Raw genomic sequence first — 23,406 nt, 5'->3', positions numbered from 1 at the left:
TGAATGTGCCCAAGTAATTAAACATTATTTTCAAAAAAACCTCCTAGACAGACACTGAGCATTTCCAAACCATCCTTCAAACAGCCAATAAACAGCAGACAAACATGCGGTGAAAGGTCAGACTCTGGCGTTGATGCATTGTGCCTTTAATAAAATCCTTTTAAAATCATAAAGTACTGAGATGCTGAGATCATGCACCTTTCCTGTAGCACGCTGACACGCACTCTAAACGGCATGAACTGCGGATTTCATTTCCTTTTCAAACTGAAGGGTGATTTTCTCATCTCAAAGCAAATCCTCAGAATTAGAGTATTTTGCTAGAATATCTCTCCTGTATCTCTCTAAAATACTGCACGCTCGGCACAAGAAGCAGAAAATAATTCAGTATCCTCAAAATTATACACAGCACTTAAAAGTAAAAATATGATGTGTGCACCTCTACCTTCTCCCCTGGAAAAATGAAACCCGACATCTGTCAAGAACTCCCCACGCACAGCTTATTTTTTTACATTTGAAGTGAAGTGCGCATACATTTTACATGCTATCATTTCTCATAGTTGCAGCTCCCAGTTGATTAAAAAAATCTGTATTTTTTATTTGTCTATGTAGTTATGTCTGTGTTATCAGCCAGCAGTGTTTTTTGCTGTCCTGCTGTAAAATCTGGCTATGCCAGCTTGACCATCTTGAAAATTGAGCTGGTCAAGCTGGTCTTCAGTTGGGTATGAGGTGGTCAACCAGCATGGCCAAGCTGGTCATAAAACTGTTCTAGCTGGGTATGATCTGGTCAACCGGTGAGTGCTGGTAGCTTGTCTGAGTTTGTAGCTGGTCAATCAGCTCAAAACATAGGTTGATCTGGTCAAACCATGTCAAATTGGGAGCTGATCACCGGCTGGCACACTGATCACAAGCTGAGTCTGAACTGGTCAACCAGCTAAACCATGTTCAGCTGGGAGCTGGTCTGATCTGGTCAACCATCTACCAGTTGTTCCAAAACCTAGCTTGAGCTGTTTTTTCAGCAGGGAGGGATATTCATGGAGTGCTTTGTCTGAAAAAAGTGAATAATTATTGAATTCAAAATCCACAAGCTTGGCCATATAAGAGTGGCTTTGTGTGCTTATGAGATTTGGTATTTGTTTCTAAGAGGAGAGGAGACCATTGATCTTCCACTGTAGATTTGCATTTGTTTATTTGTAAAATTTTTGTGGCTCTTTGTCTGAAAGGAGGCTACCTTTTTGTCTGGAAAGAAATTGCAGCATATCGGTAGTCTCTTTAGCAAGTACTCCTGGAATGGAGAATGCTGGGAGCACTAGAGGGTGAAAAAACAATAGGCGAGGAGAAGCAGAGAGAGTAAGAAACATGTTCAGAGTCTTTTCTGCAGATTCACAAATAGAAATCATGCCCATATGACATAATACATGCATAAATACATAGAAACTATGCCAGAACCAACTATCCCCCTAGCTCATCAGACAATATTGACTCTTCTGGTTGATTGGGTGCCTAAAAGCACAAATCATAGTTACTGTATTTGTGATGGAAGTCACTGTCAGCATTGCCCTTTCATTTTACTCCCTCTGATTGTAGTCTGTGGTCAACAGACTACCTCTTATGTTACTGACAGCACCTGGCATTTTCTTTTCCTGTAAAAATTCCCACACTGGAATATGTAGATTCCTGCTAAGCAAAGACAGTGGAGAAGATACTACACCAGGACAGGGACATATTTTGAAGATTTGGATACCCGTCTGGCCTTTATAATTACATACATAAAAATATAACAATTGTATTAGAATGGCCATCTTACAATTGTTATTTATTTGTGTTAATTTGTTAATTGGTCGCAGCATGTAGCCAAGTGGCTGAGGTACATGACTGGGACCCGGAAGGTTGGTGGCTCAAGCCCCAGTGTAGCCAGAATAAGATCAGTGCAGCTGTTCTGCCCTTGAGCAAGGACCTTTACCCCCACATTGCTCCAGAGGGGATTGGCCCCTGTTCAATCAACTGTAAGTTGCTTTGGATAAACGTGTCAGCTGTAATGACTGTGATGTCATGATGAAGTTGGTCAAGCATCACTTCAGCCTATAATTCAGCTATTCTTGCTCTCGGGGGATTGACCCTCCTCTCCAAGGTAAAAGCGAGTTATGATGATGGACAGTAAACTGTAGGTTTATGGATTTGTTAGACACAGACCTGACAGGACATGAGTTGGGTGGTTGAAGCAGTGAGACTGTGGGTTCTTTCCTTGCTCCTGACCCAGAAATCAACTGATGTCCACCAACTTTACAGATGTTCCAACCTGTTAAATATTCCTCCTAGGAGAAGTAGAAGTCAGGAATGCCCAAACTTTTTCCTTTGAGCAAGAAAAAATCAGTGCATCCTTTGCGGAAGTATCTTTCTGGATAGCCCCACGTATAAATGATTGACCTGTGGATCCACCTCTCCCCATCTCCCATGTCTGTAACTGACGTGGCTTTGAACTGACATTTGGAGGAGCAAGGACATTCGATTTGCTTAACTCACGTTTTAGCAATTTCCCATCTTAATTTTTTTTTCTTTCCATTTTCCTTATCCTCACCCGATGGGTGGAGATAAGAGTAGATAAAGTGCAAGAAAAAGAAGAGATGAGAAAAATAAGCAGTTAGAATGAGCCCTGAGTCACGGAGAGATGGACTGGGAGGGGAAGCTTCTCAGACTCGTGCTCTGGGACCTGAGGTTCTAATGTTACTGGGATCTCGTTCGGGCACTTCAGACCATGCAAAGTCTGCACTTTAGTTCAGCTAGAATGACCAGGCAGAGCAGAGCCACGCAATTTTAAATTGGCTGTCTTCAGGTGCACTTATGCAGTATTGTATTGCACTTATTTTAAAAAACTGACGCTTCACAAAGTAACTGAAGGGGACAAAAAGGGCCAGGCCTGAACCCCAAAACAGCAGGCACACGAGGTAAAAACACTCCTCGGTGGAGAAAACCCTCAAACGCTGGAAGGAAAAGCTCCCCAAAGGAAAGAAATCTCCAGAGGAACTCGCAGAGGAAGAGCTTTGAGTGAGAGCTGTGCCCAGAACAGCTGAGAGTTAATCCTCTGAGACTTTACCTGCCAGGTTTTTTCACAAATAATGCATGTGGGCGAGAATCACAGAAGTTGTCAGTATTAACAAATAAATAAGAGTCAGTTTGTGATCATGGATAGGTTTCAGGGGGCAGGAGAGTGGGGTATTTCAGCCCCCTCTTAATCTCCACTGATGCCCCAGTCGCTCAGCTCCCCAGAGAGGCTGCTCTGCTGCTTATGATCATCACCACTGAACAGAAGCTGTATGCGATGCTTATCTCTGCTGGTTTTATTATGGGTTCATTTAAACCCAGAGGTACAATATCAGAGTAGCTGTTTTTGAATAAGGCTAATGTATTGTAATTACGAAAGTACATACATACATACATACATTAATTAATTATCCTAGCCCGCTTATCCTGAACAGGGTCGCAGGGGGGCTAGAGCCTATCCCAGCATACATTGGGCGAAAGGCAGGAATACACCCTGGACAGGTCGCCAGTCCACTGCAGGGCACACACCATTCACTCACACACTCATACCTGCAGGCAATTTAGACTCTCCAATCAGCCTAACCTGCATGTCTTTTGGACTGTGGGATAAAACCGGAGTACCCGGAGGAAACTCACGCAAACATGGGAAGAACATGCAAACTCCACACAGAGAGGCCCTGGCCAACGGGGATTCGAACCCAGGACCTCCTTGCTGTGAGGTGGCAGTGCTACCCACTGCACCATCCATTCCGCCGTAATTATGAAAGTAATTAATATAAATATTTTTATGCATTATTCAAATTTATGCATTTTGACATCACTTCCAAAGTTTTAATCTTTTTTAAGAAAATCTTCCGTTCAGGTGACAGTCGCAGCTGTGCTGTGTCGACAGATGTGTCAGAAATTATGATGTGTACATAATTCACTTTGTTATCCTGAATTTCAGTCTCCTAACACCATTGACAGCTGTCATGCTAAAGTATTTCACTGAAGCAAAAGCCTGCTTTCTCCAGTGGTAAAAGAACACAATCAGTGATTGTACCACTGAATCTTCATCTTCATTAATCACATTTAATACCTCATTTGCAAAAGTATATTTTCCAACCCACATTTCTTTGTGAGCCTATAGATGCATTGCAGCCAGACCTGGGTGAAATATGTACAGTGGTTTGCAAAAATGTTGGCACCCTTGTTCAAAAAGCCTTTTACAATTAATACATAAGTGAACAAAAGTGAACCTGACCTATAAATGGTACAGCGTTAAACATGACACGTTTACATTTTCAAGCAAGATTACTTCTTATTTAAATTTTTTGCAGTTTCAAAATAATAAAATGAGCCAGCTTTCTGTAGCCAGCTTAGTGTCTTTCAATTCTCGCTTTTAGAATCTTTCCACATTCTTCCTGGCAGAACACCTCTAGCTCAGAAATATTCTTCAGCCTCCTTGCATGTACGGCGAGTTTGAGATCAGATTTTCAATAATATTCAAGTCTGGGGACTGTGGTGGCCATTCCAAAACCTTCATCCATCTTTCCTGGAGGTACTTCATAGTTGATTTCAAGGTATGCTTTGGATCATTGTCTTGCTGGAATACCCAACCTCTCTTTAACTTCAATATCTGGCTTGATCTTTGAACATGAAGAATGTATTGTTATTTAGTGGAATTCATTCCACTCGTACAGTATTTCCTGTGCCCCCAGCTGCCAGACAACCCCAAAGCCTAATGGATACACCTCCATGCTTAACAGTTGGGAAGGTGTTCTTCTCTACAATGGCTTCACCATTTTTTTTTTCTCCAAACATACCTTCTTTGGTGGTGGCCGAAAAGTTCAATTTTGGTTGTGTCAGTCCAAAGCAGTCCAAAAGGATTCAGGCCTCTCAATGTTTTATTTTGCATACTTCAGACACATTTTGTGTTGACGTTGTTCTTTCTGGCAACTCTGCAATGTAGGTCTGTACGTAGTATTGTTGTCCTTTGAACAGCTAGACCTGTGTCTGCTACTCTTTTCTGCAGCTCTTTTGCAGTGATGTGTGGGTTCTTCTAAGCATTTCTCACCAGGCCATTCGTTCTAAGCATCAAGATAGTTTTGTGTAGCCTTCTCCTTCTTGGACATCCTTCCTTCTGAAATCCTTGGACAACTGTTTTGAGGAACCCATGGTTGCTAACACCAGACAGAACAGCCACTGCTGTTGAGTAAATTAGAATAAAAGGTTCAGCCCTGGAATTATACTCATATACTCATATACCTGACTCATTGAAGCCCTAATGAGTAAATAACCTGGGTCTGGGCCTTAGTAATTATTGTAGGAACTACAACTTCCACATTCCCACAGGACAATTCCACGACGTCCACCCCGCATGACGTCTAGCTTGGTTCAGCCAATCCTGTAATGGCGGGAGCAATGAACTTTCCCGTATAAGAGCAAGACATGTTCTCGGGATCTCTCTCTTCTGCTTCTTCTCTTCCCTTCACTCTCTTCGCCCATTTCTTCGACGCACCCTTTTTGGCCATTCGCTTCAGCTCATATGCTCCGAGGCTGAATGCTGCACAGCCCACTACCAGGCCTAGGGACACACCTAGTTACCTTGCGGTAACTTCGTGGCCTATAGCGAGTGGAAACTGGTGTACGCGGAACGCTACATCAGTTTACCCCTGCAACGCTCGCCAAAGAACAATAGCAACAAACTTTTCCACCCGGAAAAGGGACCAACGGATATCCTTCCAGCAACCGAGCGGACCAGACAACAACGTGCGGCTAAGACGGGAACGCCCCAGCTTTGCGCACCTCCCCAGGACACGCATTCACTGCACCATCGCGGCTCCTATAAGGACAGCACGTCTTTTGGATCCAATGCGTATGGACTCTGTAAGAGAACAAACATTCAGGCATAGCCAGTGTTTAGTTTAGTCTTGACTGATTGTGAATCTGTGTTATATATTTGCTGTCTTTCCATTTGAATGTATTCTGTTAGCCGTGTATGTACAATACGCCGTGATACATTAAGCGTAAATTTACATCCTCCCTAGACCAACTCGTGGGGGTAACCAAGCATTTCCTGTGTAACAGTGAGTGTTCAGTAAGTGAAACCACACAGATCAAGTTTTAATAATTTATTTTACCTGGCTGGTTACGTACTTAATCACATTCAATTACAAATAAAACATACATAAAAGTATTACAAAAGAAACCAAATCACGTAGTCTTAAAACCTACATATGGGGGTCCGGCTACAGACACCCTGTATATAGAAGTTACGTGCACGGTGTGACTCCCAGATTGCTTGGTTTGGTCTTCTTAAATCCATCTGGCCTTTGAGCGAGATTTGAGATTTGGGTTGAGGCACATGGCTTTCACTGGGACTGAGTTCCACATAGTTTCCCCTTGGTTTCTGGACAGTTATGATGTCCTGGTATGCTGTTGTTGAAATTAGACCATTGCACCAGTCGCACTGAAACAATCAGAATAATACCAAACATGAATATTATCTAAACTGACTTTGCCTTGAAACATCCAATGCTTTATGCATCATTTTAGTGAAACTGAGGAATGAGAGAGATGTGAGAGGGAGGGAGTAATGAAGGGGGGTCGAAGGGAATAATGTCTGGGCCCAGCAGGCGGTGCTTTCTCAAACCTGCCCGTGCCCTGAAGGATGTCGCACCCTGATAGAAATGTGAGAGGAGGGGGATTTACAGGGGGTTCAGGAAAACAGCTGTTTTGGGAACAATGCATGAGTTTTTCCCCCACAGGCTCTTGCCTGTATGGGTGCAGAGAAGATGGGGGCTAACGGTGTATGCTCCTGGGGTTAAATTACTTTACTGCCACATATTGCCACCGTACCAGAGGAAGCCAGCAAGCTGACCAGCGCACTGAGTGACAATGCCAGATTTTAATCATTTCCGCCTTACACTAGTAAGAAGATGAATACATATGTACATAATAAAGCTCCGGTGGCAGAACACATCCCATCTGTCTTATTTCTCCTCACACTCATTATTGCGCTGTAGAGTACATCTCCACTGACCGTCATGGTGTTCACACACAACACACAGGACTGTGTGTGTGCCACTTTTGCAGATTACGTCTCAGTATCTTTTGTTCGTGCGCTGCCAAATGAAAAGTTGGAACAGGCAATCATGTTGTACATATTTTATGTCTCCTTCAAGGAAAACACATCGCAATTAATGTGTGTCGATCTTCAATAATATTGAAGGGCAGTTACAAGTCAGTGCTGAAAGATGGGCATGTTTTTTACCCAGTATTGTCAATCAATGACATAAGAGATTGTGATTACATTTGATCATGTCACTTGTTTAATAGAGTTAACAGAGAACCTAAAATTTTAATTTGAATCGTCTACATGACATTCACCACTGTTATTTAATTTATATTTTTAATACACCTCTGCTGCAAGCTATTTTATTATTAATGCTGTTCATTTATGCAACTATTTGTGGGCAAATTAAATGTTGCATAACTGTTCTCATTTTTAATGTGAGTATTTCCCATTGGTGAAAACAATCCCCTGTACATTTTAAAACACTGCTGTGTGTCCACTGTCACAAGTAATCAGAGCGAGTGTGACAAGTGAGTGTCACTTGTAAACATCACTGTCAGTCATCATCTATGATTAATTAGTGGTGATTATATTAGTGGCAATTACTTTATCAATGTAGATGTTTGGAAAGGGGCAATAGGGGTAATTATTTCACACTTGGCTTGACAGGGTTTGGACCTCTTGTTGGCAGAGGACAGAGGTCATTTCTGTATTTCTATAAGAAACGGCCAAGATTTACAAATGGTGAAATCTCTACTTTAAGGATTATTAAGAGTTGTCTGAGATGAAAAGCATTCAATAATAATAATAATAATAATAATAATAATAATAATAATAGTTGATTGGGAAATCAATTCGTTCTCTCTATAAAAGAAGCTGCAGAAGTCATAAAGATTTATAACAGTTTATAATTGTGTTTTAACTGACAGATGATGGGCGACTCCAAATCCTGAGGCAAAATTGGCAAAAAATAAGGAAAAAAATGTCCCATCGCCAGAAAATGCCGATTTATAATCACTTTCTTTTCTGCTGGGAGAGCAGATTTCCTGGCATTGGGTGGCAAAAGCAGTTCTATGGCAAGATTTATCACACACACACACACACACACACACACACATACACACGCACACAAAACCTTCACAATCAAGATTTTCTTTTTTTATTATTCATTTTGCATCATCCACTGGCAACAGCTCTTTCAGTAAAAGATGATCCCACTGTCTCTGTACAGCGTACATATACTGGGTGGCTGTGCAGTGCAGTGGTTAGTGGAGTGGGTGTGTAAACTCAAAGGCTGTGGGTTTTCATTCCTGCCTGAGGTGCTGCTGGTGTACCCTTGAGCCAAGAACTTATCCTGAACTCCTTCAGTAGAATCCCCAGCTGTATAAGTGGATTATACGCTTACAAAAATAAAAATCTCTTTTAAACCGCTCTGGGTGAGAGCCTCTGTTAAATGCCAAAATGTAATATAATGTCAGTCTTGTCATTCTGGCAAGTCTTCTGAGAAACCTAGCGAAAGCTCATAAGGATGCTACATTGCATGAAAAGTGTTATATAAAAAAGATGTTTATATATAAAAAGAGATGTTGTTTATTTTTTTATTCGACATCATCCAATAACCAAAGCACATCTCAAAGTACATCTCTCCAAGGTGTACCTGACTGCTTAAACCTGTGTTATGCAGCTAAAGCTTAAATACTGTATGAATGAAATACTTTTAAGGTTCGATAATATTTATCCATAGCTCTTATTCATGTGTGTAGGAGGACTAAAATTCGACCATTCTTACAGTTTCCCTATGCTTACGGTACATTTTCACACAGTGTGGCTTCATCCATACAGCCAAAGACCTCCTGCCCGCTAAAGACTGAATCCATTATTATGCAGACCTGCGTCAAATACATAGTTATTATGGTGCATATGCTTGCATGTGTGGGCGTGTGTGGGAGTGTGTATGTATGTGTGTGTGCACATGCGTATGAGTGTGTGGGTGTGTGTGTGTGTGGGCATATGTGTGCGTATGCACGTGCGTATGCCTGAGTGAGTGCATGTGCCTGTGTGTGTGGGCGTGTGTGTGTGCATATGTATTTGCTTGCTGGTGTGTTTGTGCATGGGTGTGTGTGTGTGACTGACAATGTGCTTAATCCAAAAGAAAAATAAATGTGGAAATTAATGAGAAACTGATGGAGAAATAGTTTATTACAGTGCCATGCTGTGCAATAATAGGAGTGTATCTTCACTCCCAGACTGTAAATCAATAATAATGTACGGGGTGTCTCCTTCACCATCTGACGCATCAGCCCTAATGAGTGAGGACACATAAAGGTATCGGCTATATTCAGTTACTGTCACCTGGAGAACACTTACGGTACTCTTAACGAACACCGTGAAGTCTGGGGCCCACTTTCCAAGAAGCAGCGCCAACCGCATGCTGAATCATTACGCTGTTTGTTTAGTCATTTTCAAATATAGAATTTTAATGAAATGCATGCCCTTATAAGGACTTTCCTGGTGTCCACACATCCTATTTTAAGAACTCAGACAAAGGTGCGAAATTGCGCGTAATGTGCGATGTTCAAAAACGGGAGCGAACAAGCTTCACACTGACGGAGGAAACATGGCGGAGGCGGGTTTAGTATGGAGCTCAAGCCCTTGGATCTCTCCGTGCTCAACATTGTGACACCTCCACAGTGGTTCTTACACACACAAATTGAATTTTTGGGAGCTGAGAAATGGCACTCTGGGTGCTAAAGGTAAAGTGACAGGAGGCTGTTAACATGACTAATTCTCTCTCCTCCTCGGTGCGGTCGTCGCCTCCATGATTCTTTCGCTGTAAAAGGTCTGTAAATCTTTCGTTTGAGTGTGAGTGTGTCCACTGAAGGCTGGGAGGTAGCACGCGAACGTAGAAAGCTACGTATGATGCATGTACGTATGTGTGTGGATTCAGTCAAACTCCCATGATGAAGCAGTAAGCAGTGAGTGCTTCACTGATGATGTTTATTCTCTGTTGTGTGTGTAGAGCGAGAGCAGCCTGACAGCGGACAGTGAGAGCTCCGTCACATCCGTCACAACCGTCACATCCTTTATTCTTCAGAGGAAGAATAAAGAGCCCCCCCCACCAGTCATCTCTATCCTGCGCCTCTTTGCCTCATCATCCCTCTCAGGCAGATGTGATGGTGCTCTAGCGCTCTGATGTTCTCACCCTTTTGTGTGGCATTTGTGTGTGTGAGAGATATAAGTGTGTGATGTGTGTGTATGTAATATGACTGTGTGTATGTGTGTGTAAAATGACCGTGTGTAAGCTAAGATTTTTGATAAGTGGATGATAGGGTATGTGAAGTGTAATAAGGAGGAGTGAGTGAGTGAGTGAGTGAGTGAGTGAGTGAGTGAGTGAGTGTGTGTGTGCGTGCGTGCGTGTGTGCAGAGAGAGAGAGAGAGAGAGAGAGAGAGAGAGAGAGAGAGCGAGAGAGAGATAGATAAAGCTCCTTCAGAAGTTTTTGGGTTAATGGCCTTGCTCAAGGTCCCAACAGTAGAGTTCTGTTTTTCAGGACCTGACTTAATCTGTCCAGTTACAGGTCAGCATCCCCATGTGACTACACAGTTGCGAGGCTATTTAGAGAAGATGTTGCAGAATACTATCCAGAGTACTATCTATTATACTACCCATGGTACTATCCATAGCTGCATTAAAACAAAATGCCTCCATATCAGTATGCAGGAGAGCCTGCACCGTTATCAGATTGGAATGACAGAAACTATTTGTGGAAAATTGTTTGCATCACGTCAAGCGGCACATCTGACTGCACAAATTGCACTTCACTGAGATACTGATGATCAAGCTTTCAGATATTCTTCTGATATTTCTGTTTGAATGTGTGCATTTTATGAGGCCAATTATATACTTAACCGCTTTACAAATGTCTCCATTGAATAGATAAACAACCTCAAACTTGAGGGTATGACAAAGGGCGATAAAACTAAAATAAATAAATGATAAGAAGTAATTACCATCTGACCAACATAGCTTAACTGAACATACAGGGTGGTTATATTGGTTTGGTGCAATGTGTCTTGTATACTGGCCAGTATTCAGTATTCAGTTTCTTTGTTGTGTAAAGTTACCGTGGAGGTTCAATGATCAAATTTCCCATATGTGCCCTGAAAGTACAGTGATGTTCTCTTTTGGTATAAATGAGTACTTTTTCAAAGCAAAGAAGGGTACAAATAAATTATATATTGCTGGCTTGGTTTGCAATTTTATGTACCTATACTGCCCCAGCACCTAGTATTTGCACCTTTTTAACCCATTCCCCCCCACCAGCATCTAAGATGGCTGCCGTAGCTCAGGCCAGAAATTAAAGATTGTTTCTTTGCTAAACATAATTCTTTGCTCCATAACTCTGGGCAGATGAGCTACAGTCCCTGCCGCGTCACCATCTTCACGTAAGGGTCTGCTGCAGAGTTACAGTCCAGCAGGTCCAATGTTCAGCTCGGTTGGCTGTTTGACTTACAGCAGGTCAGTGCCAGGTTGCCGTAGTGATCAAGTTCTCAAGATGAATCAGCAGCTTGCTGCTCGCCACTTACTTTACACCATTAGGGTTACCGTGTTCAGCCATTATATCTCAGCTGGCCTGCTGCCTGAAAATGAAAAAACTATTATTGTTATTACAATAATAAAACACACATATTTACAAAAACATTGCCGTACTGATGTCTGGGAGCCAGTTATAAGACTATCCATATACAATACTTACTGTCTATAGGCCCCTGTTACTGAAATCATGGCCAGCACAGTGGTGCAGTGGATAGCACTGTTGCCTCACAGGAAGGAAGGTCCGGGGTTTGAACCCCAGCCTGGGCCTTTCTGCATGTTCAGAGTTAGCATGTTCTCCCCGTGTCTGTGTGGGTTTCCTTCCACAATACATGCAGATTAGGGGGGGCATTAACAGGGCATTGCTGCAAAAGAACATGCTTACTCAGTCAACCTACCCTGTATAAAGAAAGGTAAATGGTTTTTCACCCTGCCTTTTCCATGGAGTCAGGTATGAAGATAGTCTGGCCAATCAGTAGTTCTGTTTGTTTGATAAATTGTTCAGCTATTTATCTGGGAGGAATGAAAACTATGGCTAGATTTGATGATCCCTAGTCTAGCCAATCGCTAGCAATAATTGCTCATTAATTATCTGGAAGAAAACAAAACCAGGGCCAGATTAAGATTCGCAGAATAGGTTTTGAGTATTCATGGTTTAGGAATTTCATAGCAACGTACACATATTATAATTTACAAACAGTACATTTATACAGAAATTGTGGAAGACTCCTATAGCACACAGAGAGGGTGAGGAAGACTCCTATAGCACACAGAAAGTGTAGGTAAGGCTTCTCTAGCTCACAGAAAGGGTAGGTAAGGCTTTCAGATGCGGTTTAATCTCAGAGAGCAGGAGTGTGTGGGTGCACTGGGATTTAGTGTGAATGTACTGTACATCCGGAAAGCTGTGTGAGCTGTCTCTCTCTTTCTCTCTCCCTCTATTTGCCTGCAACTAAATCTCTCTCCCCCTCTCTCACTTTCCATCACCCTCCTTCCCTCTCTCATTTTCCCCCTCTCTCTCCCTCTGTCAATCTCCCTCCCTCTCCCTTTTCCTCTCCCTCTCTCAATAATATCTGTGCATCCAATCGGTGTGCCTACCATATGCAACTGCAGAACCAATGACCCCCTCTTAATTCAGTTTTTTTAAAGATCCAGTTTGGCTGATATATTAATGTTCCTTTCTTTGCAGGAACAGGTTCGTTGTGGTAAGGGGAAGGAAGTAGATCTACTCAGAAAGTCAAACAGGAAATTGACATCCATTTATTTTGGTTACCCTGCCGTCCCCTGTGTGGTTTCTTACGACGAGAAACATTCAAACAAAAGATACAGTGATTAAAAACATGACAGCTACTTAAAGAGTACACAGTTCACTGACTGCTGCTTTATAAAAGGCTCTATCAATTTAGAAAAATGGCAAACAGAAAATGAAAAACATGAGAAAAAAAGGAAAAAAGCAACTTATAACATAATAAAAATAAAAAAACATGAAAATGCATGAACGTACAAAAAATGTGAATGCATTATACCGAAAACCTTACTGGTGTATGGAAAACAAGAGTTTCTCCTGGATTGAACTCACCTGTATCCTCATTCAGGTACAGATGACATTAAAGCTCATTTGGGTCTCTGCAGTGGTTACATTAGCAGGGGTTCTGGACATGGCCAACTGGACATGAAAAATTCATGTGTGTCACAGAAATATTCAGTTAAAAACAAACATTTGGTCTTCTGACTGTTAGGAAGATGCTCATGTCCTATTTTAACCCTTTAAGGAGTACGGTAATACATATGTAATTACATTCTAAGTATCTGACATTCTAAGTTTGCTTTGTAAAAATGGAAATAAATGATAAGGTAGTTAGTGAAGTGTTCTCTAAGTAGCTGCCATGGTAATTACCATGTCTTTGGTTTGGATGTTTCTCGTCTTAAGAAACCACACAGGCAACAGCAGAGGCAAATAAATGCCAATTTCCTGTTTGACATTCTGAGTATATCTACATCTGCCCTCTTAACACAAAGAACTGGCTTCATAAAAGAAAAGAAAAGAAAAGAAAATGATTATCTCTGACAGTGTTCTCTGTGACATTTTAACCTGTGAAAGCCCTGGAAGCACCTGGGGGTGCTGCTATGACAACAGTAAGCCCAGTGAGAATCTGATTGGATGTGCCAATCATCTGCAATCCAGAGACATTCATCTGCTGTGTGCTTGGTACAGTGTGTCCAAAAGAATCAGGATTTTTTAGGAAAAAAGAAAAGTCTGTTATTTCAAGTTATGTATAAATGGTGATGGTGTGATGAACACATTTTTTGTTCTATCAAGTAATATCACATTTCACGATATATCTGTTCCTCCTGACAGTCTGAGATAACACACCGCAAGCGCTGTTAATTCAAGCAGCAGAATGAACAACACCCAGAAGAGTAAACTTGGAGCTCTCCACGGCCTTGCTTCCTGACACAGGCCGTCTAATTGCCAGTGTGCGGTGTTAATTGAAATCTTGTTTGGTAATTAACATGTTTTTACCCACCGTTAGAGCAGGCTCCGTGGTGATTAACATACACCTGTCATAAGTGATTAGCTCCGTTCTGTGGAGGATTTAAGACTCCTGTCCCATCACCTTTCCCCGTGATCGCGTTCCTCACTTCCCTGCCTCCATTTCCAGCCTTTCCTGGGAATAAATAACGGGGAAAAGTGCAATCAGTGTCTGTTTAATGGTCCTAAATCCGATGCTTGCTGGTGAAGAGAGTGCAGTGGGAATTTGAATTGCAATGCAAGTCTTTGGTTTGCATGATCTTATTTTGAAAAAGGAAACAAATTAAAGCCAATTGTAAATCAATGTTATGCAACTTTTGACTTATGAAATGTTAATTTCAAAAAGGTATCACACAGACACACACACAAACTCGCACTGTCTCACACACATGCACAGGCACACACACAAATTCACAGAATCACACACAAACTCACACTGTCACACACACACACACACACACACACACACACAAACCCACACTGTCAGATACATAAACTCACACTGTCAGATACACAAACTCACACTGTCGCACACCCACAAACTCACACTGTTACACACACACAAACTCACACTGTCACACACACACACAAACTCACACTGTCAGATACACAAACTCACACTGTCAGATACACAAACTCACACTGTCGCACACACACAAACTCACACTGTCACACACACACAAACTCACACTGTCACACACACACACACACACACACACACAAATTCACACTGTCAGATACACAAACTCACACTGTCGCACACACAAACTCACACTGTCACACACACACACACACACACACACACACACTCACACTGTCAGATACACAAACTCACAGTCGCACACACACACAAACTCACACTGTCACACACACACACAAACTCACATTGTCAGATACACAGACTCACACTGTCGCTCACACACACAAACTCACACTGTCACGTACACAAACATCATCACACACGCAAAATCACACTGTCGCACACACACACAAACTCACACTGTCACGTACACAAACACCATCACACATGCAAACTCACACTGTCGCACACACACACAAACTCACACCATCACACAATCTGATTACAGACATTGTGCTGAAATGTATTCTCTAAATACTGCCACTTGAACGACTCCTATCACTGAAAAGAGAATTTTTCTCATCTGAGGATTTCAGAGCAGTGTGCGTAGGGGAGAATTAAACCTCTCTCTCCTCCTCCGCGGTAATGTCGTTTCTCCTCTCTGCTGGTAAAAATGCTTCTCGGACGGTTTATAAATGTTGATTTACTGTCACACAGAGACAATGGGGCAGGGTGAAAGGTTGGGGGAGTGCAGTGGAAACATGGCCGCAGCCCCAGGGAAATCAGCACAGAGCCACAGAGAGTGTTTCATCCATCTGATAGATATCACACGTTTGCAGGTCTCCAAAGTGCTTTGATTGAGCCGTGTGTTCCTGATACAGGGCCCTGGAGAATTCACATCTGCGACAATGTCATTGAAAGGCCCCACTCACCACACCCAAACCTGGGCTAAATACATACTGTAATTGTTTTGGATTCAAATACTTTTCTGTGCTTGATTGATCTAGCCCGGTGCAATTGAGCCAACCCAGGTGCAGTTTGCACTTTTTGAGAGTATATCATGGGTTCCAATACACCAGACAAGCATAGTAAAGGGTGGGAAGGTATTTAAATCCAAAGCAATTATGTATTTGACCCAGGTCTGAGTTCATCAGGAAGCAGTGCCAACAAAATTAACTACACCAGGCTGTATTATACAGTATTGTACATACACCCTGTTTCCCTGCTATCTCAAATAAGCAGAGGTGGAAAGTCTTGGGGTCAGAAAGTAAAAGCCCTGCCAGCTGATTTCACTCATCAGGTCTACCTCCTGGCTGAAGATGTGCTAATTGGCAAAATGGAACAGGTGATTGGAACAAAATACTGGGGAGTAGTAAATTCTAGGCCCCCCTGAAAGAATATTGCTTTTTTTATATAAAACAAATAGAATTTTGGTGGGCCCTCTCTCCGGCTGTGGGATCGCCAAAGCTATGGGTCACTTTTCACCCCATGAACAGCAGCCATGAGGGCCCTGACCGTTTCTTTCTGAATCTGGATGGTTCCACCTCCAGACACTTATGAAGAAACTCTCCCCCATGCTCCACCAGGCTCGTTGTGGTTCACTGCCTGTTCCTTTCTCCTCCTCAGACCACGAGCGGATCGGGAAGGACTCGTCGTATGAGCAGGAGGGGAAAGTGCAGTTTGTGATCGATGCGGTGTATGCCATGGCCCACGCGCTGCACCGCATGCACAAGGAGCTCTGTCCCGGGTTCGTGGGGCTGTGTCCCAGGATGGACCCCATCAACGGCACCACCCTCCTGAGGTTCATCCGCAGCACCAAGTTCTCAGGTGTGTTTCACACGCACTCACACGCGCACACACACACACACACACACACACACGCATACACACATACACACACATACACATGCACATATACACACATACACACACGCATACACACTCACACACACACACACACGTACACACAGATACACATACACACACATGCGTACACACACATACACACACGCATACAGACATACACACACACACACGTACTCACACACACGCACACACACATGCACATAAACACACGCACTCACATACATACATGCACTCACACACACGCTCACATACACACACACACTCACGCATACACACGGACACACACGCATACACACAGACACACACGTGCACCACCCTCCAGAGGTTCAACCGAGCACCAAGTTCTCAGGTGTGTTTCACAGACACACACACACACACACACACACACGCACGCACAAACACACACAAACACACATGGGCACTCACACACACACTCTCTCTCTCTCTCTCAAAGACACACACACCATCAAAGAGCAATGACCCGCGGGTTCTGACATACAACCAAAGCAAATTAAGCAGAATATCACATTTTCTCTAATGAAAATATAATAACACACATTGGCAGAGTAAGTCTCACAGGAATGGGAGGAAACTAAAGAAGATCTAACAGGCAGCGACACATTAAGTATGTCTCTACTGTGCCCTGAAGACAGATCTGCCAAATGAATGTGGAATGCCTCCGAAATCATGTACCCTGAGGTGAACAGTGGAATGTGTCTGAACTGGTGTGCTTTGAGGTAAACGGTAGAATGTGTCCGAAACAGTGTTCCCTGACGTAAACAGTGGAATGTGTCTGAAATGGTGTACCCTGACGTAAATAGTGGAATGTGTCTGAAATGGTATACCTTGAGGTAAACAGTGGAATCCGTCTGAAATTATGTACCCAGAGGTGAACAGAGGAATGTGTCAGAAATGGTGTGCTCTTATGTAAACAGTGGAATGCATCTGAAATTGTGTACCCAGAGGTGAACAGAGGAATGCGTCTGAAATGGTGTATCCTGAGGTAAACAAAGATGCTAGTGTGGAACCTGTAATAAAGAGGCTATTTGTCAACTTATAATCCTCCTAAATTTGAATTGGGACCCACTGTGAATTCACGGTCATGTTGTTATATCCAGCTACTTGTTTTGTGTAAAAAAAGTCCTTGTCATGACAGCATCCCTTAAAAAATACATCAATGCAACAGCCATAACGCATCCTGAGGATGATGCCTTTGTTAGTCATTTGAAGGCTTCAGCCTTTTCTGAGGGTGTTTCATTGTGACCATCTGTCCTACTGTCAGACAGATGTGGGTACCAGAAGGAAGATCGCCCCTCCCCAAGATTTTTCTTGTGTGTGTTCAGCTACCTTGCTCAAGTGAGAGGCCTTTTAACAGGTGATCTATTCTGTTAGATCTGTGATCAGAACATTCTCGGCTGAACATTCTAATGCTGATGTAATAATCACTGCTGGTAATTGGCAGAAATTGAGTTCTAGAACACTGCATTCCAAAAACTTTCTAAAAAACCTAGGTTAAGGCATCGTTCCTGTGTGTGGATGTGCCCCTGCGGTCTGATGGTGAGTAGCACATCACTATTGCCTGGAAGGGTAAACTAGAACAAGGGAGGCAGTGTTTCAGTCCGTCAATCTGTCCACGAACCAGCAGCCATCTCTGCAGAATCCGGACCCTGAACTACAAAGTGCAGTCATAAAGAGTATGCCTCACACAGAGCCTGATAGCATGGCTCAGCTAGTAGACCGCAGAGTCCAAACGAGCGGCATCAGAACGTGTTTCAGAGGACAGCAGCATGTGCTAGCGTGCCCTCCCCCAAATCTGCAGGGAGGGAGGGGGCCATTAAAGCTCACTGTAGCCTAGTGGCTGAGCTACATGAGTGCATGGGTACATGGCCCCGGTGTACCCATGATAAGATTCACACAGCTGTTGAGCAAGGCCCTTGACCCCACATTGCTCAAGGGAAAATTGTCCCCTTCTTAATCTAATCAACTGTAAGTTGCCTTGGATAAAAGCGTCAGCCAAAAAGCAAATTATCATTGCTGTTATAAAACTGCCAAGTAATACAATCGGACCTGTGGGGTAAGAAAATGAGAAATTTGAGAAATCAAAAAAGTTATAAATAATTTAAATGGATTTAATTGCACATTTAGAGGATTCGGAGGAGAGCTGCCAGTAAGATACAGGGTCAGTGGGCTAACCAGCACAAGAGGGAGCCCTAAAGGCAAACTCCTCTTAAACCCATGCGTTTTCAGAATGTGAATCTAGCCAGTTTGTCTCGATAAGGCAGCATACCCACATGGAGTAACACAGCTTTTCAAATATCCATATACTGGCATGACATGTCTGACACATGCATTTTGCAAATGCAAGGCCTTTTAGCACATGCAAAACTAATAACACAACCAATGATTGGTGCAAAACAAATACCATGACCAATCATCAGTCATGTTATTGGTTTTGCACATGCTAAAGGTCCTAGTGAATCAGGCCCTATGAGTGAAACAGCACCACACTGTGAATCTGGCCAGTTCCTGGTAGATGAATGTGTCTTCCTCTCTGGTTCTCAGAAGACTGCCTTCTTTGTCTTTCCTGCTGTCTGTCTGCCATTTGTTCCTCACCAAGCCTGATTCATGTTCTGATGAAGACATTCATACAGCTAATCAATGTAAACAACCGACTCTTGATAAACATCAGAGAAGGAGTTTGATTTAAAAAGGATGGCTTTGAAGCTGTGGAAATGAGTCCAGACAGATGAATCTTCACAGTTTCATTCCAGCGAACTCGCTCGTTGTCAAACTGGACCCTACGCAGATTAGTTCTTAAAAAATATTTTCAGTCTTATTTTCCTTGCATTACTCCATTCAGCAACCTAGAGGCACTGCATTGCATTCAGCGAGGGTTACATTCAGAGGGGTCCTGGACTTTCAAGCGGTGTCTTAGACTGGAAGGGTCCAGTAAGATGGCGGAACAGGGAGATTTAGTGAACCTCATTGGAAAGAGCTCTCTGCGGATGATAACAGCTGAAGTGGTTCTGCTTTATTACCGTGTAATATAATTAGCATTTAAATGAATGCAATGTAATGGGATCTACATTACCTCATTCAGCATACACCTTCATACACACGAATGACTTAAACATCTTATAATTTACCATAATATCCATCTCTGTAGCTGGGATACTTATTGATGAAATTCAAATTGCCGTGGTAAAATTACATTACTGGCATTTAGCAGACGCTCTTATCCATACCAGCTTGCACAATATTATGGTCAATTCTATGTCACTGTTCATTTATTCAACTGGAAATATGCTGAAGCAGTGCAGCTTATCTACTTTGCCCAAGGCTAAAACAGCAGTGTCCCGCCTGGGAATTAAACACGCAACCTTTTGGTTACAAGCTCAGCTTCCCATCCGTGACAGTGTGTTGGGCTCACGTCCCTTCCGTTAAAGGTGTGAGGTCACTAATACTGTATGTGATCACTAATTCTGATGGAACGATCACTACTGCCAATTGAAAGCAATGGAGTTCTACACTGCGCTAAAACGAAAAAAAGAACAAGTATGTTGGTCTTATTTTTTTACTGTTTTGCTCAATAAGATGAAAATATGGCCAATCAGGTAAACAGTTTGACTCATTTCATGATTTGCCAATGGACTAAGAAAAATTCACTTGAATGTCAAGCAAACATGAATTATAAACAAGCTAGTATTTTCCAGTTGAGAGAAAAAAATGAGAGACTTAAAATTGTGAAAAAAAGAAGCATTCCAAAAAACCTACTGTTCCAAGGGTTCATAAGTCCATGTATTTTCTTTTAGACTCCAGTATGGAGACACAGGACCTGCTGCTCTTTCTCCTGCACTGCGTTCCCCGGGAGTGCAGTGTGTGATTAAGATCTCAGTGACGTTATAATTCCTCTTGTTGCCAGTACTTCAGTCTGGCTACGTGTCTGACAGCGCAAGGTGCTTCTGTAGGTTTGGATCCATATTTGGCACTCGTGCTGACACCTCTCCTTGCTGTGGCCACGCGCGAGTTTCTTCTGCGTTAGACAAGCCATCTCATCCGTCAGTTTTCTCCTTGATGTAGCGCGCAGCAGGGCTTGGAGCCGGGCTTTATCCATCGAGAGATCGGCGTTCGACGGCTGAAGAGAGGACACTTCCTCCCATCCCTTACCCTGAGAGCTGTAGAACATCGCTGATGTGTAGCTCTTATACTGAGAAAAATCCTCACTATATTTCAGTCACACCATTTCTCAGCTTTTCTGACCTACAGCAATTGGCCATTGTCAAATTCCAAGGGAATCTGGTTGTCTTACACTCCCTTTATTATCCAGTGACTGTGTCTGTGATGAGCGAACTGCCTTGTCTGTATGGCAGTGAACAGGAGGTATCACACATAACAGGACTACACACGCCTGTTCCCTGTGCTTTTACTGATCATGTCTGCAATTGGGTGACTGCTACATGGACACAGATACAAAGCTGCTGTTATGTGCTGTGATTCTGGGGCTTGTATCATATTGTGTCTGTGGCTTTAATAATCCACAGGTGTCATCTGGATGTGAGAGGGGAAGGCCTTGGTAGCCTGTGAGTAGCTTGTGAGTGACCGGGTAGTAGATCATTAGTAACCTGTTAGTAGCATGTGTAGCTTGTGAGTGACCAGGTAGTAGACTATTAGTAACCTGTTAATAGCATATCTAGGTTGTGAGTTACCTAGTAATAGACTATTAGTAACCAGTTAGTAGCTTTTGAGTAGCTTTTGAGTAGCCTGGTAGTAGACTATTAGTAACCTGTTAGCAGCTTTTGAGTAGCTTTTGAGTAACCTGGTAGTAGCATGTGTAGATTGTAGGTAACCTGGTAGTAGACTATTAGTAGTGTGTAGGTTGTGTGTAGTATGATTTCCAGAAATGACCATATTTGGGTTTTTGTATGTTTGGTTCCCTCACCCGTTCCTGGCCCACCCTTCACAGAGAGGCAAAGCACACTGAAGGCCCTGAGTTACTGCGGTGCGATGAGGGACAGTGCAGTGCTGGCTGACTTGCCTAAATTTCCCATCATGGGGATCTCTGACCAGCCCAAGCGCTGAGCTGGATAACAGCTACCGCTACAGGCCAACAAGGCTGGAGAATACAGATCCACAGGCCCGCACTGCCAGGACTACACATTCACTCATTTTACCTTGAAAAAAAAAATACTATAAATTATGCATCAATGTGGATGATGTGATCATGTCGGCCGTGGACGTTAATATCACAGAATGTAACCGGAGGGAGAAAGGAGAGAGGGCGAGAGTGATAGAGAGGAGAGAGAAGAGAGGGAGGAGAGGAGAGAGAGTGAGAGGAGAGGAGGAGAGAGAGTGAGAGGAGAGAAGGGGAGAGAGCGAAGGTGTAGGAGAGAGAGGGAGGAGAGGGGGAGACAGGGAAGGGGTAGGAGAGAGGGAAGAGAAGGAGAGAGAGAGGGAGGGGAGGAGAGGAGAGCAAGGGAGAGTGGGAGGAGAGGAGGGGAGAAAGAGAAGGGGTAGGAGAGAGAGAGAGTGGGAGGAGAGGAGAGAGTGAGAGAGGGGGAGAGAGAGAAGGGGTAGGAGCACTGCACTGGATGGGGCACAGGGCCTGCAGGAGGGCGTGAAATGATGAGTTTGAGAAATGTTGAACATGGTGGGGGTTCAGCACTAAGGCCTAATTTCTGTATTTAATGATTAATACGCGCCGGGCCAGAACGCCATTATGGGGTGTTACAACGCCATTTCCCCCTGATCTGCCGGAAGCCCGCAGCCATAAATGCAGGGTAATGGGAGAGAGAGTGCTGCAGGCAGCTCGTCTGAGATCCCAGCTCAGGGCCAAATTAAAGAAAAGATAGGCAGAGAAAAAGAGAGGAGAGAGGGAGTAGTTAAAGGGAGGATTGCGTATTAATTTGTGTACTGTATACTGCACCATCCTGGGAGATCAGGATCCAGAAATAGCTTGTACTGTGTGGAAATTTCCAACATCTCACAACAGTGCTCGACAGAGAGATGCATGCTTGGAAGTTTATTTCCTCTGCTTTTTCGCAATTTTGGCTTTCTGAGTATTCTCGGTTTCCACACCTCGAAGGGATTCTTTGCATCAATCTCAAATGCTGGCAGATTGCTGTGCTTGCTGGTTTTCACTGTATTCCTGCATTCAAGTGCTTAATGCCAGTCATTGATTGGCTAAAGAGTCTAAACACCATGTTTTCCAGGCCGCAGGTCTGCTTTTTATGTAAGATATACATGTATTTACATATATCGATACGGATGCATAATATGGCACCTTTTGAAATTTACAGGAGTACTGAAAAGCATTTCAGTCTTTGTCATTTAGTCTTGGAAAACAGCATTGGAGAATTGTACAACGTTGGATATTTTAAAATTTTTGATAAAATCATTCATTCATTCATTCATTATCCTAACCCGCTTATCCTGAACAGGATTGTTGAGCCTATCCCAGCATACATTGGGCGAAAGGCAGGAATACACCCTGGACAGGTCGCCAGTCTATCGCAGTGCACACACACCGTTCACTCACACACTCATACCTATGGGAAATTTAGACTCTCCAATCAGCCTAACCTGCATGTCTTTGGACTGTGGGAGGAAACCGGAGTACCCGGAGGAAACCCACGCAGACACGGGGAGAACATGCAAACTCCGCACAGAGAGGCCCCGGCCGACGGGGATTCGAACCCAGGACCTCCTTGCTGTGAGGTGGCAGTGCTACCCACTGCACCATCCAT

General features: G+C 43.2%; 1 protein-coding gene across 1 annotated transcript in view; it reads left to right on the top strand.

The window, feature by feature from the left end:
- Nucleotides 1-23,406, top strand: part of LOC133109692 (metabotropic glutamate receptor 4-like) — a 165,054-nt gene that overhangs the window by 111,752 nt on the left and 29,896 nt on the right. Inside the window, exon 6 of the mRNA XM_061219175.1 lies at nucleotides 16,424-16,624. Within this exon, the coding sequence (XP_061075159.1) occupies nucleotides 16,424-16,624 (201 nt within the window). The remainder of the gene's footprint in view (nucleotides 1-16,423; nucleotides 16,625-23,406) is intronic.

This window comes from Conger conger, chromosome 14, assembly GCF_963514075.1.
Source record: "Conger conger chromosome 14, fConCon1.1, whole genome shotgun sequence".
In the NCBI taxonomy this organism is placed as follows: Eukaryota; Metazoa; Chordata; class Actinopteri; order Anguilliformes; family Congridae; genus Conger; species Conger conger.
The sequence above is the reverse complement of the archived record's forward strand: the minus strand, read 5'-3'. Positions and strand labels throughout refer to the sequence as shown.